Source organism: Mytilus californianus, unplaced genomic scaffold (genome assembly GCF_021869535.1).
Source record: "Mytilus californianus isolate M0D057914Y unplaced genomic scaffold, xbMytCali1.0.p SCAF_20, whole genome shotgun sequence".
In the NCBI taxonomy this organism is placed as follows: Eukaryota; Metazoa; Mollusca; class Bivalvia; order Mytilida; family Mytilidae; genus Mytilus; species Mytilus californianus.
The window spans coordinates 11388480-11408215 of NW_026262669.1; the positions used below are offsets into that span (position 1 = coordinate 11388480).

At 32.6% G+C, this 19736-nt stretch overlaps 1 protein-coding gene across 4 annotated transcripts in view; it reads right to left on the reverse strand.

Annotated features, from left to right (window-relative positions):
* LOC127731786 (uncharacterized) overlaps positions 1-19736 on the reverse strand; it is an 88863-nt gene that overhangs the window by 64984 nt on the left and 4143 nt on the right. For all 4 annotated transcript variants that reach the window (XR_007995785.1, XR_007995784.1, XR_007995783.1 and 1 more), the window contains exon 2: positions 14157-14248. Coding sequence is in view for 1 of the 4 variants with exons in the window: in XM_052240623.1 (XP_052096583.1) it covers positions 14157-14246 (90 nt within the window). In the remaining 3 variants the exon portion in view is untranslated. The remainder of the gene's footprint in view (positions 1-14156; positions 14249-19736) is intronic.

The following is a 19736-nucleotide window of genomic DNA, read 5'->3' on the forward strand; positions in this document are numbered from 1 at the left end:
ATGTGCGTCCCTGAGAGAACTATCTTTAAAGATTAACTTATTGTATGCATGTATGTTTAATTAAATTTAAGAGAAAAAGTATGGTAAAATAAAACCGACATGAAATATTATGTCGAAGTACAGACATAACATCGACATTGGAAAAAAGACAAAAAATCAAAAAAGAAATAAAAAGAAATGAAGTATCATTATCAGAAACCATTAATATGCGAACTTACGACCTACAGAGTACTCAAAACGTTGCTGATCAAGTAGCACTTAGTTTGATTTCTACTTTATACACTTCTTAACGGTATAATCATACTATTTCATATATAATCAATGATGACAAAACTTATTTTACTGATATATGTTCGACCAAAAGCCCTAATATCGTCATACCTCTGACAGTTGAATATATATGCCATATGTGGATAATGTTTCTTTATTATATGCCAAAACTGAAAAGAAAACATCATTGTTTTTCTAACACTTTTCTTATTACCATCCCAACAGAAAAACTAAAACAATTATTCACTGAAAGAGCCAAAAATACAGAGCCGAATGATGCCGAATCTGATCATTGTCACGATAAAGATGGTTACACCTCTACAGAAGGTAATTATTTCTCATACTTAATATATAACAATTCGATCATATAAAAGATAGTTCGTATGGTTAACATAGTGAAATATATCGAGAGCGTACTATATAGCGTAAAAGATGCTTGTAAAGCACAGGTGTACTTTCTTGGTTGTAGCGGAAAGGACAAGTTGTGTTTGTCAATTTTTCTTTTCAAATTTTCACTTGAATATGCGCATTATGATTACCAAACTATGGAAATCACGACTTATTCATTCATTCCTCGTCAATTGTATTCCGCTGAATCCACTTTATCAATTTGTAATTGAAAATAAAAAATTATCAATTGAATATCGGAATAAATACTTCAGGAAAATGTATATTTATGATTCAAAAATGATGTTCCTTATTCGAAATTATTTGCTTTCATTGGTTTTACGCGCCTCCCATAGTATTGTATCGACCAAGGGGGACCAAGAAGATTTTTTGAAAAAAACTACTTAGCTATTTAAAACCTTGTCACGGAGTTATAGTAAAAAAAAACAAATTTTTGTCCTCTTTTCAGAGAATCCTTACCGGTTTTGGACGTATGTGGACGACGAAGAGCTGGAGGCACGAAATGCTTTCCAGCCAAAAACGGGGAAAAGATGTAGAAAGAAGAAAACGGTATTAGACATTTAAATCTACATTTCAGTGACAACAATAGAGTGTTATCATTGAATACAAAATCTAGAATGGTACTATAATTGCTACGTAGTGTACACCAGATAATCTATAGTTTGTACATTGGTTCAAAATAAGTAAAATTGCAAACTTTATGCATTTTTAAAAGTTATAATTCATTCTATCTTTATTTTAAAAACCCTTTTGATAAGTCTTTTTATTATTAATCTAATATTAACGTCTTCGTTTATTAATATTTGTGGATATTTATATATTTTAATCAATTCAATTCAATTCAAACGTTTATTGCAATATAAACTTTAAACAATATATATAAAAGTCACAAAATATGTACACATTTATCGTTTTCTTTTTCCTTTCTGTCCTGAAGTGCTGGCACCTGTTTAATTCATTCACCATCAGAATGTGGCGGTTATTAATTATAAATACATTAACGGTACCAAATGTATAAATGCCAGGTTGTGTTAGCAAAATAAACTGACATGATAAGTTTACCAATAACAAGGTCACTATATTGTTTACAAATTGTAAATTTTGATTAATGGTTATTATTGCTGTGAGCTAGGAAGGTTTCCACCTCATTATAACTTGTAATACAGAATTTGTCAGAATTTCTATATATTATCTTACGTTTTTGCAAACTCAAAAGATTTTCAAAATCAGAAATAACTACGTACTTTTCAATTACAAAATGTATTAAAATTTTAAGATATTAACGAAGGCTTTCTGTCCTCTAATCAAATTATATTTGGTTTCATTTTAAACCAAACTTCACGCAAAAATTACTTACGTGATTTGAAAAATGAAAGTGAAACATTTTAGTCTGGAAAATTAGACACTTACTTATCTTAATGAAATTTAAAACTTTTATTATTGAAAAGTATTTTGAAGGTTCCCACGAATTATTTGTAGAAACTGGAAGATATAAAATAATATCAAAAAAGCAAATATAGAATTTGCTGTGAATGTGAAAAAAATAAATTACAAATTTATTACCTTTTTTTTTAAAAAGCGACAAACACTACAATGAGCGACAGCAAGCTTGTACTATCATATCTAAATAAGTGAAAAACTTTAACCAGTTAATTATAAATGAGGAAGAATAGTTATTCTATATATACAATACTTTTAATTAATTATATGCCTTTTACTTAATCTCAATCCTTACCTAAGATGTGTATGCGTATTACTTTGTGTAAATGTTATTGAATGACTTTTGCAACATGTACAAGACACATTAATCAATCATAATTAATAATATACATGTATGAAGTTTTTGTTTTTTGTTTTTTGCTTAGTTATTTGTTTATTTGTCAGATTTTTATCTGACCAATCATGTAAATCTTTTCATCAGTATTCTTTTGTTTTAGATAAACTATTTATTATTATAATGTCATGTTAGCCCGTATGGGCCCATTAATTTGAAATAAAATGTTTTCTATTTTGTTCTATACAAATAAGCAAATATTTTGTATTCAAGTATGAGTTGTTTAAATCAGCATATATTTTATAATGAAACAATATACACATTGTGTTTGATAGATATAATATACATTTTGATTGATTTATTTCCTCATTAAATAAATCATTTCAATCACCAGTATCAATTTCAGTTTTTTATACAACCGCAAAATTTTTGACCTATAATGGTTTACTTTTACAAATTGTGACTTGGATGGAGAGTTGTCTCATTGGCACTCATACCACATTTTCTTAAATCTATGACGTTGTCGTCGTCATCGTCGTCGTCGTCCGAAGATATTTGGTTTCCATACAATAACTTGAGTATGAGAGTACAGATCTCTATGAAATTTAACCACAAGGTTCCATTCTACAAAAGGAAGGTGGTGATTGGTTTTAGGGGTTATTAGGGTCCTATAATGCAATATGGGATGCGTGGTTGCATGAGTGTTTTATGATAACAAAACATATACACACAAATATGAATATTTAAACACTAAATACAACATAAGCATAAACTAGTACTCAAAAAGGAATAATGCACATGGGTAATATTATAATGCAGTTATCCAAATGCAGGAGTCACCAAGGGCAGGTGCTTAAAGGACATAGTAAAATGTTATGTATAATGTTTTTGCAAAACACATTTGGATTTGGATGCAGCCTCTAGCACAACTTGTCCCAATACTCTGAGAAAAAACACACAAAATTACTCGGAAAACAATGGTATAAATTATGAGCGTTTTTCATTATGTTTTATGAAAGCACACATTTCGTACAAGATATCCTTGTTTTCATTACTCATTAACCAAATAAACTGATCTTTAATAGTCAATTTATCAAAATAAGCACAAAATTTCCTAGCACAAAGTATTAATTTATAAAAGATACAATATAAATCAAATGAAAGAACAATGAAACGGAATCCAAAAATTGCGAGGGTTGGTTAAAACATTATCTGTCTGCCATCCTCAGGATATCATCAAGCCTAAACATATGTGTTTCTAATGTTGTTTTTCATGACATCTGTAGGGTCGGTAGATGGGACTTTTTCTTACATTACGTCCATTTTCGGTAAATATCGTGCTTTCATCGAGTTATAATCAATTTGTCAATGAAACAAAGTCCGGCACGTTGTTTTTTCTTTAAGGATCTATAATGCTTATTTTCATAAAATAAATACTGAATTACAGATTCAAAATTTTCACTGATGTGACTCCGCATAAAACCGTTAAATTAAGAGCTCAAATTCAGGTCCATAAGAAACCCATACACTTATAAATTTTCTCCTTGTACGTAGCTAATTTCACAATGTTGTATAGGTGACCATGGACCAAATATACATAGGCAAGGTAATATCTATTCAGATTTCTGTTCAATCTTAATTTAAACAAACTGTATGCACTATGTTTGCTTTCGAAAATAAGAAGACGTGAAACATTTGCCGAGACAAATATCCTAAAGATTTCAAATGTTGTGGATGTGAGAAACTAGAGGCCATCATACTACCATCAAAAATAAACAAAACGCATACTGTATAGTCAGCTGCTTCTTGTATGAGAGGCCTCGACCTAACAAAGTGGGAAAAATAAAAAACAAGAGAACCAACGGCCAGATTTATAACAACACTATAAACGAAAAATAAAAATGACAAACAACAACCAATTAATACCACTGAATCAAATGTGCCGGTTTGTTAGTTATAAACATCTAAATCTCAATGAGTATTTGAAATAAGGCGACCAAACGTTTTCTTGACAGTCAACATTCATTTGTGTGCGCTTTTCATGTTTGATAACGACGGATGCCACATGTGGAGCAGGATCTGCTTACCCTTCCGGAGCACCTGAGATCACCCCCAGTTTTTGGTGGGGTTCGTGTTGCTTAGTCTTTAGTTTTCTATGTTGTGTCATCTGTACTATTATTTGTCTGTTTGTCTTTTTATTTTTGGCCATGGCGTTGTCAGTTTGTTTTCGATCTATGAGTTTGACTGTCCCTCTGGTATCTTTCGTCCCTCTTTTATATCAAAACAAATAATTGAAACTCCTTAATAGGTAGTAAAAAAGGCAATGTTGATTTAATGATAAACCTATAGCAACCAAAACTACTATACGCCATTGTTCTAGGTAACAATATATGATATAAGATAAAAACATAAGGAGATATGGTATTATTGCAAATAAGACAATTATTCACCAAAGACCAAAAGATTTATGGTTTATAGCCTCAGAAAAACTGTAGTTCTGAGATATTTTCATTACTATAAAGAGCTCTATCTGTTTAATAAGAACATGAAAATTGACTCAATCGATAATACAAGACAAAAAATACATCAAAAGCAACTCCACAAGATACGTATACTTAGTTTTACAAGAGTTGCAACTAGGATCACAACGGATAGTATTTAATCTAAAACTGATGTCATATTATTCATTGAGACAGATCATACAAACGTGCATGTGACATCCGCCGTATTTTTATTGTAAAGAAGGAGTCGTCCAATCGATAACAGTCACTATTGTATACAATTGAAGGATATAGGTACTAGTTTGTGCTCTCCAGAAGACTATTTTTCAATAACAAAAAACACACAGGCAGTACAGCTAGCTATTTGACGAGAAAAGTTCATATAAATATAGGGTTGAAATGACAATAACAACGAATGTACCAGAAAATCTCTCACGAACAAGCTAGTTTTGATATTACAATATAATAAGCATATGCATCAAACATAACTAGAGTGATTTCAGAGAGTAATACTGTATTGAAATCGATATATATATATATAGTCTCCTTCCGACAAAATAGTCGCCCATTTCGGTGTTTTCCCTTCTTTTTATGTAACTCTTTCGAGGATTTAATGATTGGAATTCTTCATCCAAATAGAGAGTGTGTGTATCTGATAAATAATAAATATATCATAGCATGTCGACAAGAATTATCATGCGAAGTCCCCTTTCCAAAAAATACATCATATTTGTTTTATTGGAAATATTTATACATAAAGTGGTTTTGATTAATTAAGAGCGCTATCCTGACTACCAGTATCAATATGGGATAAGTTTACGAGTCACCTTCCAAGAAAATGTCATAAACATTTAATTTTGTGTTATCGAACTCATTCTAACGAGCAGAAACTTTCTCCATTAATTGGATATAATGGGGAAAATGAAGACACTATCCCAGTGACGACGGACAGACGGACGTATGAACTCACAAACGAGTCAAATACCTTATCCTACCACCTCTTTGAGTGGGGTACACTTATTACATAACAATATTATCAAGTTATATTGCTATTGATGGTAAACAAAATTCAAATATCATAAATAAATAAATAAATATATATAATACTACACAAATCCCTTTAAAAGTTATGGTAAAATATTGATTTCTGCCACGACAACATTTATTCCAGTAAAACGGTTGCAGTTTTAATCATTTTAAGGGGGACAACTAAAATCCATATTTTACCACATTCTAAGTAACCAAGAGTTATCTCCGCTGAAATATAGTTTCAATTTAATGCATGTGTTTCTTTAAAGAATTTTCGACGCTATACTATTATTAGAATCTTTGCACATAATACCTTTCTGAAAAGTTTAATTATGTGTCTTTCATCGAAAATTACTTTGAAGACTATTCAAATACGCATTATGTCAATACTTACGATTTTGTGTGAATGACACGTCGGAAAAACGTTAATTTTGGATTTAAACCTTATATGCGTTAGAATAAATATTTTTTGGCATATGGGAAACTAAATATTGGTCGTTGCTCTTTCAGAAAAGCTACTTGAGGTCAGTAACAAAGATGTCGAAATTTACTAAAATGGTCATCATATCTTATATTACTAATATTCGTAATTTAGCAAAACTATATTACAGATTCTCGTAATATTGATTATTACGTCTTTTTGTAATATAGACTTTATATTACACAGAGCTGTAATATTACTTTATTTTGTAATATTATAGGTTTAAGTAATATTACTCTTTACAATAATCGCCTGGACTGGTCAAAGAATTTGTTCCCATCTTGATTCAAAAACCTTATTCATTTTTTAGAACAACCCAAAACATTTTTTATTCAAATTTGAGTGTTGAATTTTATGATTTTTTATCAAAAATAAATATTTGTGATAAATCCTTCCTGAAAAGAAAATCAAAGAGCTGAAAGCTCTGAGGAAAAATGACGCCACTGTCTCTAATATTGTGATATTTTTTATGCAAGTCTTGATTTTCACATACCGTAATTAGTTTAACATTCCAACATGTCTCGTAAGCATATAATTGATATTCGTATATGTGTGTGTTATGTGAAGATGACAACTGGCTGTTTTTTTAGTACAAATGTATAGGTCAAGACTACCTGAATGATCTACAGTATCCAATGACTACTGGCTGTTTTTTTCTATAAATAAATAGGTCAAGACTACCCGAATGATCTACAATATCCAATGACTACTGGCTGTTCTTTTGTACTAATAAATAGGTCAAGACTATTTGAATGATCTACAATATCCAATGACTACTGGCTGTTCTTTTGTACATATAAATAAAGACTACCTGAATGATCTAAAGTATTCTAAGTAATGTGATTTTTGTCTTGCAATTACATTTTTCTAAATCAAGAATATAGACTACTAGTATCCTTTTCAAACCAAATGATTATGAAGAGCCTGTTGTTATCAAGCTCTTATACCCCACATACTCATTAAATAAGTTACTAGTGACCTAGTTATTTCTGTTACTTGAAGCAAATTATTTCTGTAGATTTAGACAATAGTATAATATTGTTTTACTAGTTTTATTTCACCTTGAAGATTAGACAAATAGGGATACTCCTTTGATTTTTTATTTCATGTCAGTCAGGTCGCTTTATATGAAACTTGAAACCACTTCTCTGCCATATTGTTATTTCATAACAACTCTGCCCTTGACCATGTTGACCCATGTAATTGATATTCATTCTTTAACCATATATCATAGTCAGTTAGTTTTTGATTTTGCACTCCCACACCACCTTTCAGGTCAAATGTCTGTCTCCATTTAAGTTAATGACATTGAACAATCATGGTATTAAACACAATTTCAATAGTGATAATGCTGTTCTAGACCATACATTCAACTTGGGTAGCATTCCAGTTATTGAAATTTGTGTCAGATTAGAACAATGATCTAGACCTTTAGGAATGGATCTTATAATTTAATATGGAGCCATAGTATGGGACCCCTACACGGTAAAAAAAAAAAAAACAAGCTTGAAAGGATACAACGTCAAGCGGCAAAATCTATCACCAGAAATTACAAGTCAAGAGAGCATGGACGGGATACGTCTCTAAAATGCTTGCCTAACTGGAACTACAACAAGATCTCCAGACAAGACGAACAAGGATATGAAGCCAGAAGTTAATATTTATGTAAAAAGTAGTTGAGGGGCTGATTCCCGCTATTGAACCATACTGTCATTCTATAATATTATTGCGTAAGTATTTCTGTATTGTCCTTGTTATTGGTCCATGTCTTGGTGTATTGGTCTGAGGCGAAGCCGAAGGCCAATACTGCTGGCCGAGGACCAACAATAAGGCCAATACAGAAATACATGTAATAGTATCTTTATTAATTAACTACAGTGTTACAATATTTTTTTATTTCATTTCACAAGAGATAAACATTTTTACCTTGAAGTGGAAGTATCCAAATCTCAGTTTCTTTTTATAAGATGCAATATCTAATGATTTGGTGCCGTTTCCATGTATCTTCAGCCTTTTCTCATCTAATGAATTTTTCTACCCTTTCCAGTCACTATAAAGTGTTACAACTTTAATTTAGACACAACACATAAATAGTAATTGGAAAGGTACTGCCATTGCATGTGTAATGCAAATATATTTTAAAAAAAAATAATGTAAGAGTTGAAATTGATACAACTATCCATAAGCCAATTGACCAAAGAACGAAGATTTGCGCAATTACAGAATGCATATGCCTGGTTCGGGTTAAAAAATAAAAGACCGTTTACAAAACATGAGAAGCGAAAGTAAACAGTAAAAATCGATTTGTACCATCGACATGATGAAATTATGAGGTCGTCAAGAAATGAACTTTGAGATAATTTACTCGTTCCCCAAACCTGAAATAATTCCATCGTCTACTTTCAAAATGCTTATCAAATGAATGGGACCGTCTTTAACCTAAAATATATGCCATACTGAACGTTTCAGCTTGTTTATGGTGAGTAAATAAAAACTGCGTCGTACAAACAACTTTTTTCTTTCAGTTTGAGTTTATCGTGACTTACGATCTAAAAACTAGACACGTTCCGAAATCCTGTTTTGGCCGGATCAGAACTCGGCCAATACGGAAAAAAAATCTGTATTGGCCGAGTTGACATCTTATATTGCATATGCAGTTTTCATCATATTAAGTACAATAACAGTGTAGTTAATTAATAATGATACAGTTACAGACTCTGCTGCTATAACTTTGTAAACAAAGATTCATACGCACCGCGTGGGTATAACCGTATTACTAATGTTCGATTATTAAAATCTTCGTAAATCTGGATAAAGACCAGTTTCTATCCAATGGATATCAAAATGATTCCGATTATTACTTTTTTAATGATAATAAAGTTGAATTGGCATGAAAGGCTGACATTATTTCGGAGAACTATTTTGTCTAGCGATTGCTGATCATTGGAGGGTAAAAAGTCCAACACCATAACAAAACGGATCTATTTATCATGTATACATACCGATTGTTTACGATTGTAAGACATGTGCATAAAAGTGAAAGCTCGAATAAATATGAAAAATATAACAAAGGAATAGCTCCAAATACCATTTAATAACAAAAAACATATGGACAGGTCAAGATATCTTTTTGGTAAATAAAATAACGTATGTAAGCTGGATCCCGTCCGACTACAACACTTTGTTCGAGTGTAGCGTAATACAAGCAGATTCCAGTTAGTATGTAAAATAGTAAATATGAAACCGAGTGCGGTAGGCGGAGGCATAATCAACTTCCGTTAGTTCTGGTCAATGGTATCGGAAACATGCCGCTGATAGCGTCATTTTCCAAAAATGTTTAGATTTATATTATGCATGTCTGTTTGAGAACCATTTCATAAGACCGATGATTTCTATAGAAATCATTGATGGGACCCATTATAAATACATTTTTTTTATTATTCCTGGAGTAGATAATAATTTTCTTTTAATCTTTGGGAATTATTCAATTTGTTTTTATGTTAAAATAATTAACTTCATAATTTGATTAAGAAAATCCATTTCAATTCAATTTTTTTTCATCAAAATGATGATTTTCATTTTCATCTATCAAACTTTTTAAATTGTAGTGGCATGGTCGGTCAACTGATAAGTTGTATGGCTGATTACAGGTAAAGCAATAACTTCTATTTGACAGTTGCGTGTACTCTGGGGTGTGGAATACCTTAATTTTATGGGGAACATCCTGTCCATGTGTAATACTTAATATATTCCAACAGATGATATTACACAAATTTTTCTTCTGTTAAATGAATGATTTGTATATCATCATAATTTGCTATTTATATAAACCACATTTTGGTATAATAATTATTTACCATATCAACATTGAATATTGTGAATGTAGAATGAAATATGTCTACAGTATGATTGGTTTGAATCATTTAATTTATAAGATTTAGGAATCAAAATTTGTAATTATTTAAAAACCCACATTGAAATTGTTTTATATCAACACACCCACATTTTAATTATTTTATACTTTAGATTTCATAGCCATATTTGCATTTGTAAAAATATTTATATACCCAAATTTTCAATTATTTTATATTTACATGCCCTACTTTTATTTTTGTTGTAAAGAAGTGTAACTTGAAACAACAGTATATCATATAAAGAGAAATAAAGATTAAAGTGATATCATGAATATTGGTCATGATTTGTAAAACTCAGAACTGTCAAGTAAATTTAAGACACGATTCAAAATGTTCAGAATATGTCAAGCCATACTGAGAACAAATAAGAATGTCGAGAATATGTCGAGAAATTTCAAGACAGTATTCAAATGTCAAGAATTTGTCAAGAAATTTTAAGACCATATTCAGAATGTCGAGAATATGTCGAGTAAATTTCATACAAATTTAATATAAATGAGAATTTGTCAAGAAAAGTTAAGACACAAGTCATACTTTTGGAGAATGTCGAGTAAAAGTTCATGCAAATTAAGACAAAAACTGGTCCTTTCAGACTTTTAGACTTTTGTAGTGCAATTACCCCCAAACTCAATTCCAGCTTTCCCTTTGTGATATGGAACCTTGTAGTACAATTTCAGAAATATCCAAACACTTACACACAAGTTATTGTCATGAAACTAGAAAAATGCTTGTTTTTTGCCCCTTTTTTGGCCCCTAATTCCTAAAATTTTGAGGCAATTACCCCCAAAATCAATTACAGCCTTCCCTTTGTGATATGGAACCTTGTGGTACAATGTCAGAGAGATCAATACACTTACACACAAGTTATTGTCTGGAAGTTACAAAAATGCTTATTTTTGGCCCCTAATTCCTTAACTGTTGGTACCATAACCCTCAAAATCAATCCCAACCTTCCTTTCGTGGTATTGAACCTTATGGTAAAATTTCATGGAGATCCATTCACTTAAACTAAAGTTAGAGTGCGAAAACCAATGTGTCTTCGGACGACGCCAGACGACGACGCCAACGTCATACCAATATACGACCAAAAATTTTTTAATTTTTGCGGTCGTATAAAAATTAGTTCAACATGTGAAAAGAAGTCATCAAACATTGTGTTGAACAAACTTTGGTGATAAACACAAATTCCCATAACTTATTTGTGAGGTTGATGTTCTTTAGTTTTTTGTTTTGGATTTAACTGACTTTTGTTATTTTGGTCATGGTGCTATCTGTAGTTCCTTAACTTATAGAGGTTTGTTTGTAACCAGCTGAGACTCTGATATTGTAAAATGAGAAATGGTCAATTTGACAGCAAAAGGTCATTTCAACCAAAAAATAATTTAAGGATTTCATTTCTTTTTTTTCAGCTCACACTATAACAATAAAAAGGGGGATAACTCCTACAGGTGCCTATCCACATACAGTTCACAAGCCTCATATATTTTTAAATTATATTTCAATATCAGACAGAGCTCAGACATAAACAAGTAAAATCTAAGAAGACTTGTTGAAGTCAGATTATGCATTTTTAAGAAGAAGTTATAAATATTATTTTCACCTTAACATGCTTAATATGCTAGCCTTTCATGCCAAATTCTTTTCAGCAAAATTTTTTTTGCATTTTTAGATTTGTAAAAAACCTACAGAATAAAAATAACCATTTGTATGATGATTGATAATGTCACGATTCAAACATTTTCAAGTAAATAAATTAATCATACATAACACTTTAAACATGTTAAATGACTTTTAACAATTTATCCCAAGTGCATAATTGCTTAGGGGTCATCCATAATTGTCAACCATTTTCCAAAGTGTTCAAAACGTACACTTGGGGAGAGGGGGTTAAAAAATCATAATTTTTACCGTACGCTTTTTTTTTTTATTTCCGGATTTTTTTCGTTTCTGCAGGGTTCGGTTTTTTTATTACCACCATGAAGCCATTTATCATTGATGCGTTTGAAAATAACGTAAAATTGTACATTAAAAGTAGCATGTTTTAAAATATATGTGATACAGATTATGATGGCTCGCCAAACAAATCTTTTAATAACTAGATGCCTGTGGTATGAAGGTTTTATTAATAGACATAATCTTGCATAAAATGTAGGCCACAATTTATATATATATATACATGTATAGATGTTGTTCAGGCTATCTGCTTAATTGCTTGCTTTCAGTGTAATTTCTTGGTATATAATCTGCATGTAAATGCATCTATCCCATTCATTAAAACCAACAAAACAACAAAATGGTATCTTTATACTCTTTATTCTGACAAAACACAAGCATCACAGATCATGCAGATAGATGTCATCAAATAAAACAGTCAGATATGTTTCAGTTTATTTTCAATGCAAATTTCTATATTTAACTAAACTATAATCATGATAATAGACAGGATCTTCTTTTTATTAAGAATGATTGATTCTCGTCTTGAAATCTGAAAATGGTTGATGTACACTTTTTGAGGGAGGGTGGGGGGGGGTCTGAAAAAGTGTATGTTTTGTACACTTTGGAAAATGGTTGACAATTATGGATGACCCCTTAAAAAAGTTTGTACAATATGACTGTTTTTATGGTTAAACAATTAAAACACCACTTTAGCACTCTTGGTAATATTATCATGATCATGGCTGCAAATTTAAATTGGTAGAGGAAGCGGGATTACCTGGAGTGAACAACCAACCTTAAGCAGGAAAACTGACAATCCTAGTCAATTAAGATCAAAGTTTAATTGTGAGAGGAAGCGGGATTACCTGGAGTGAACAACCAACCTTAAGCAGGAAAACTGACAATCCTTGTCAATTAAGATCAAAGTTTAATTGTGAGAGGAAGGGGGATTACCTTGAGTGAACAACCAACCTTAAGCAGGAAAACTGACAATCCTTGTCAATTAAAATCAAAGTTTAATTGTGAGAGGAAGGGGGATTACCTTGAGTGAACAACCAACCTTAAGCAGGAAAACTGACAATCCTTGTCAATTAAAATCAAAGTTTAATTGTGAGAGGAAGGGGGAATACCTTGAGTGAACAACCAACCTTAAGCAGGAAAACTGACAATCCTAGTCAATGAAGATCAAAGTTTAATTGTGAGAGGAAGGGGGATTACCTTGAGTGAACAACCAACCTTAAGCAGGAAAACTGACAATCCTTGTCAATTAAAATCAAAGTTTAATTGTGAGAGGAAGGGGGATTACCTTGAGTGAACAACCAACCTTAAGCAGGAAAACTGACAATCCTTGTCAATTAAAATCAAAGTTTAATTGTGAGAGGAAGGGGGATTACCTTGAGTGAACAACCAACCTTAAGCAGGAAAACTGACAATCCTTGTCAATTAAGATCAAAGTTTAATTGTGAGAGGAAGGGGGATTACCTTGAGTGAACAACCAACCTTAAGCAGGAAAACTGACAAGATCAAAATTTAAAGCACGTTGCAACAAGCAGCTTTCCAACTCATAATTTCAGTGTTGACTGGCTAGTGATCACTATAGATGAATTACCTTGACCACTATACCACTTAGGACCACAAATTGTATGAAATCTTATCCTACATGTTCTTACTGGTCAGTTTTGGTATAAAAAAAACAAATGATGGGAGGTAACTCACGACATCAAATATTCTTACTTCCATAAGCCATTTGTAAGCATATAAGTACTTATTAAATTAAAAAAAAAATGATGTAAAGCTCTAAATGTAATACACAGGGTTATGCACTTGACTGGTTTATATTGTACCTCTGTTTTGATCTGAAATGCAGCCCCACTGTTCCATGTTGGTGGTTGTTCATCAATGTCTGGACTGACTGGCATATGGCTGGACTCCATTCCTATCAATCATAAATCACATTCTTATTCAGTTCAAAAGAAATACTATAAAATACACCATAGTATGGTCGGATATATAAAATTCATAAAGGTTCTGTGGAGATGTGTCTGCTATTGCTGCTGTCACTAGAAATGTGTTGACTGCCAAAAACTAATTAAATTTATCAGTAAAATAACAAAATTTTTATTTTTCTAAGATGCTACAAACATGACAAATGTATTTTTAATTCTATCAGAGTTTTGTTACCTTTTAGGCATGTTAGAAAGGGTTAACAAATGTATTGATGTCATAAAGTTAAACTGCATCATGCACAAGTAATAAGTAAATGTTAACTCACAGCAAAAAGTAACATGATGAAAATCAATACCATCAAAAATTATAAAGTACAATCTTCAATGTGTGTGATCACGTTTAAATACATGGATCAATGTGTGTGATCACGTTTAAAGACATGGATCAATGTGTGTGATCACGTTTAAAGACATGGATCAATGTGTGTGATCAAGTTTAAAGACATGGATCAATGTGTGTGATCACGTTTAAAGACATGGATCAATGTGTGTGATCAAGTTTAAAGACATGGATTGCATGTACATTGTATGTGATGACCAAAACAAGAAAATCAAAGTTACTTCGATCTACTCCATGACTCCAGCTACCTGGCAACGTTTCTTCGTCCGCCATTAAAATAGTTTTACATAACAGATATGACGTGAACTAAATATAACTGAAATCTGTATTCTTAAGATAACTACAAACGTAGAATGGCTCAGCTGACAGAAGATGATGCAAAGTGAAAAATACTCTTTCCACACACATTAACAGACATTTGGTTAGATACAATGTATTTAGTTGGTAGTTTCTGACAAGTAAAAACACATTATTGTCATTATAATGTGTAACTATAAATGACAACTTCAGACATAAACTGAGACAACCCAAATTGTATTCTCGACAGTGGTCCAGCTAGGATTTCTAAAGGGCAGGGTGCCAATCCTGCAACATGTAATAAACTGCTTTGCTGAGTGCAGCTGGATACGCCCGCAGAGGTCCAACCCTGAACAGTTGGGGCAAAAATGGACACAATATTCAAGCTTGACATGCTTGATACAGGTCTGAATTTGGATTGTAATTAAATATTTGACATATTATAGGTTTCTGAATAAATGTAGTCAAAGAACTTGAAATTGGTTATATGAATTGAATTTACCTTCAATTAAAGATTTCTTGCTGTTGTGCAATACTTAGTAAATCTGTTGTCAGACTATAAACAAACAAAGTGCAATTTCTTCTCAATGTCATATTTGAAATTTATGAAAATCAATAGGGAGATTACATCAATAGCTATAAATAATTCACCAAAATTTCATGAGAACTGCTGAAAGCATTTTTGAGTTGTTGTTCAAAAACTGGATAATCCCCCCTTTTTTAATGAATAAAACCCCATAACTCAAAAATGTAAAATCTAAAATTTATAAAATTCTAAAGGGAGCTTACATCAACAGATATAAACAATTCACCAAAGTTTCATGAGAACTGCTGAAATCATTTTTTAGTTATTGTCTGAAAACTGGAAAATCCCCCTTTTTTATGAATAAAACCCTGTAACTCTGAAACGTAAAATCTAAATTTATAAAAATCGAAAGGGAGTTTATGTCAATAGATATAAACAATTCAACAAAATTCCTTGCAAGTTGGTGAAAGCATTCTTGAGTTATTGTCGGAAAACTGGAAAAATCCCCCCTATTTTAATGAATAAAACCCCAAAACTCGGAAACGGTAAATCTGAAATTTATAAAAAACGAAAGGGAGCTCACATCAATGGATATAAACAATTCACCAAAGTTTCATGCATATTGGTTAAAGCTTTTTTGAGTTAATGTCCGACATGTTGACGACGGACGGACAGATGGTCAACGGTATACCATAATATGTCCCGTAAACAGGCCTATAAAAATGGCATGTAACATGTGAAATGATAATATGAAAAGGGCATGTTTAACGAGATATCAATCAAACATTGTCTATATTCATAGAAACACTGGTTATACATGTTATATACAAGTACAACATTAATACAAACTACATTAATGAATGAATGGTGATCTGACAGTGGAGGGCAGGCCACTTTATACAAGTACAACATTAATACAAACTACATTACTGAATGAATGGTGATCTGACAGTGGAGGGCAGGCCACTTTATACAAGAACAACATTAATACAAACTACATTACTGAATGAATGGTGATCTGACAGTGGAGGGCAGGCAACTTTATACAAGAACAACATTAATACAAACTACATTACTGAATGAATGGTGATCTGACAGTGGAGGGCAGACAACTTTATACAAGAACAACATTAATACAAACTACATTACTGAATGAATGGTGATCTGACAGTGGAGGGCAGGCCACTTTATACAAGTACAACATTAATACAAACTACATTACTGAATGAATGGTGATCTGACAGTGGAGGGCAGGCAACTTTATACAAGAACAACATTAATACAAACTACATTACTGAATGAATGGTGATCTGACAGTGGAGGGCAGGCCACTTTATACAAGAACAACATTAATACAAACTACATTACTGAATGAATGGTGATCTGACAGTGGAGGGCAGGCAACTTTATACAAGAACAACATTAATACAAACTACATTACTGAGTCTGAATGAATGGTGATCTGACAGTGGAGGGCAGGCCACTTTATACAAGTACAACATTAATACAAACTACATTACTGAATGAATGGTGATCTGACAGTGGAGGGCAGGCAACTTTATACAAGTACAACATTAATACAAACTACATTACTGAATGAATGGTGATCTGACAGTGGAGGGCAGGCAACTTTATACAAGTACAACATTAATACAAACTACATTACTGAATGAATGGTGATCTGACAGTGGAGGGCAGGCCACTTTATACAAGTACAACATTAATACAAACTACATTACTGAATGAATGGTGATCTGACAGTGGAGGGCAGGCAACTTTATACAAGTACAACATTAATACAAACTACATTACTGAATGAATGGTGATCTGACAGTGGAGGGCAGGCAACTTTATACAAGAACAACATTAATACAAACTACATTACTGAATGAATGGTGATCTGACAGTGGAGGGCAGGCCACTTTATACAAGAACAACATTAATACAAACTACATTACTGAATGAATGGTGATCTGACAGTGGAGGGCAGGCAACTTTATACAAGAACAACATTAATACAAACTACATTACTGAATGAATGGTGATCTGACAGTGGAGGGCAGGCAACTTTATACAAGAACAACATTAATACAAACTACATTACTGAATGAATGGTGATCTGACAGTGGAGGGCAGGCCACTTTATACAAGTACAACATTAATACAAACTACATTACTGAATGAATGGTGATCTGACAGTGGAGGGCAGGCAACTTTATACAAGAACAACATTAATACAAACTACATTACTGAATGAATGGTGATCTGACAGTGGAGGGCAGGCAACTTTATACAAGAACAACATTAATACAAACTACATTACTGAATGAATGGTGATCTGACAGTGGAGGGCAGGCCACTTTATACAAGTACAACATTAATACAAACTACATTACTGAATGAATGGTGATCTGACAGTGGAGGGCAGGCAACTTTATACAAGAACAACATTAATACAAACTACATTACTGAATGAATGGTGATCTGACAGTGGAGGGCAGGCAACTTTATACAAGTACAACATTAATACAAACTACATTACTGAATGAATGGTGATCTGACAGTGGAGGGCAGGCAACTTTATACAAGTACAACATTAATACAAACTACATTACTGAATGAATGGTGATCTGACAGTGGAGGGCAGGCAACTTTATACAAGAACAACATTAATACAAACTACATTACTGAATGAATGGTGATCTGACAGTGGAGGGCAGGCCACTTTATACAAGAACAACATTAATACAAACTACATTACTGAATGAATGGTGATCTGACAGTGGAGGGCAGACAACTTTATACAAGAACAACATTAATACAAACTACATTACTGAATGAATGGTGATCTGACAGTGGAGGGCAGGCCACTTTATACAAGTACAACATTAATACAAACTACATTACTGAATGAATGGTGATCTGATAGTGGAGGGCAGGCAACTTTATACAAGTACAACATTAATACAAACTACATTACTGAATGAATGGTGATCTGACAGTGGAGGGCAGGCCACTTTATACAAGAACAACATTAATACAAACTACATTACTGAATGAATGGTGATCTGACAGTGGAGGGCAGGCCACTTTATACAAGAACAACATTAATACAAACTACATTACTGAATGAATGGTGATCTGACAGTGGAGGGCAGGCCACTTTATACAAGAACAACATTAATACAAACTACATTACTGAATGAATGGTGATCTGACAGTGGAGGGCAGGCCACTTTATACAAGAACAACATTAATACAAACTACATTACTGAATGAATGGTGATCTGACAGTGGAGGGCAGGCCACTTTATACAAGAACAACATTAATACAAACTACATTACTGAATGAATGGTGATCTGACAGTGGAGGGCAGGCAACTTTATACAAGTACAACATTAATACAAACTACATTACTGAATGAATGGTGATCTGACAGTGGAGGGCAGGCCACTTTATACAAGAACAACATTAATACAAACTACATTACTGAATGAATGGTGATCTGACAGTGGAGGGCAGGCCACTTTATACAAGAACAACATTAATACAAACTACATTACTGAATGAATGGTGATCTGACAGTGGAGGGCAGGCCACTTTATACAAGTACAACATTAATACAAACTACATTATTGAATGAATGGTGATCTGACCGTGGAGGGCAGGCAACTTTATACAAGTACAACATTAATACAAACTACATTACTGAATGAATGGTGATCTGACAGTGGAGGGCAGGCCACTTTATACAAGTACAACATTAATACAAACTACATTACTGAATGAATGGTGATCTGACAGTGGAGGGCAGGCCACTTTATACAAGTACAACATTAATACAAACTACATTACTGAATGAATGGTGATCTGACAGTGGAGGGCAGGCAACTTTATACAAGTACAACATTAATACAAACTACATTACTGAATGAATGGTGATCTGACAGTGGAGGGCAGGCAACTTTATACAAGAACAACATTAATACAAACTACATTACTGAATGAATGGTGATCTGACAGTGGAGGGCAGGCAACTTTATACAAGTACAACATTAATACAAACTACATTACTGAATGAATGGTGATCTGACAGTGGAGGGCAGGCCACTTTATACAAGTACAACATTAATACAAACTACATTACTGAATGAATGGTGATCTGACAGTGGAGGGCAGGCAACTTTTTAGGTTGGGAAAGGGCACTTCTCAATTTATTTGTCTACGTTCAGTATGGGTTTTTATCACATGTTC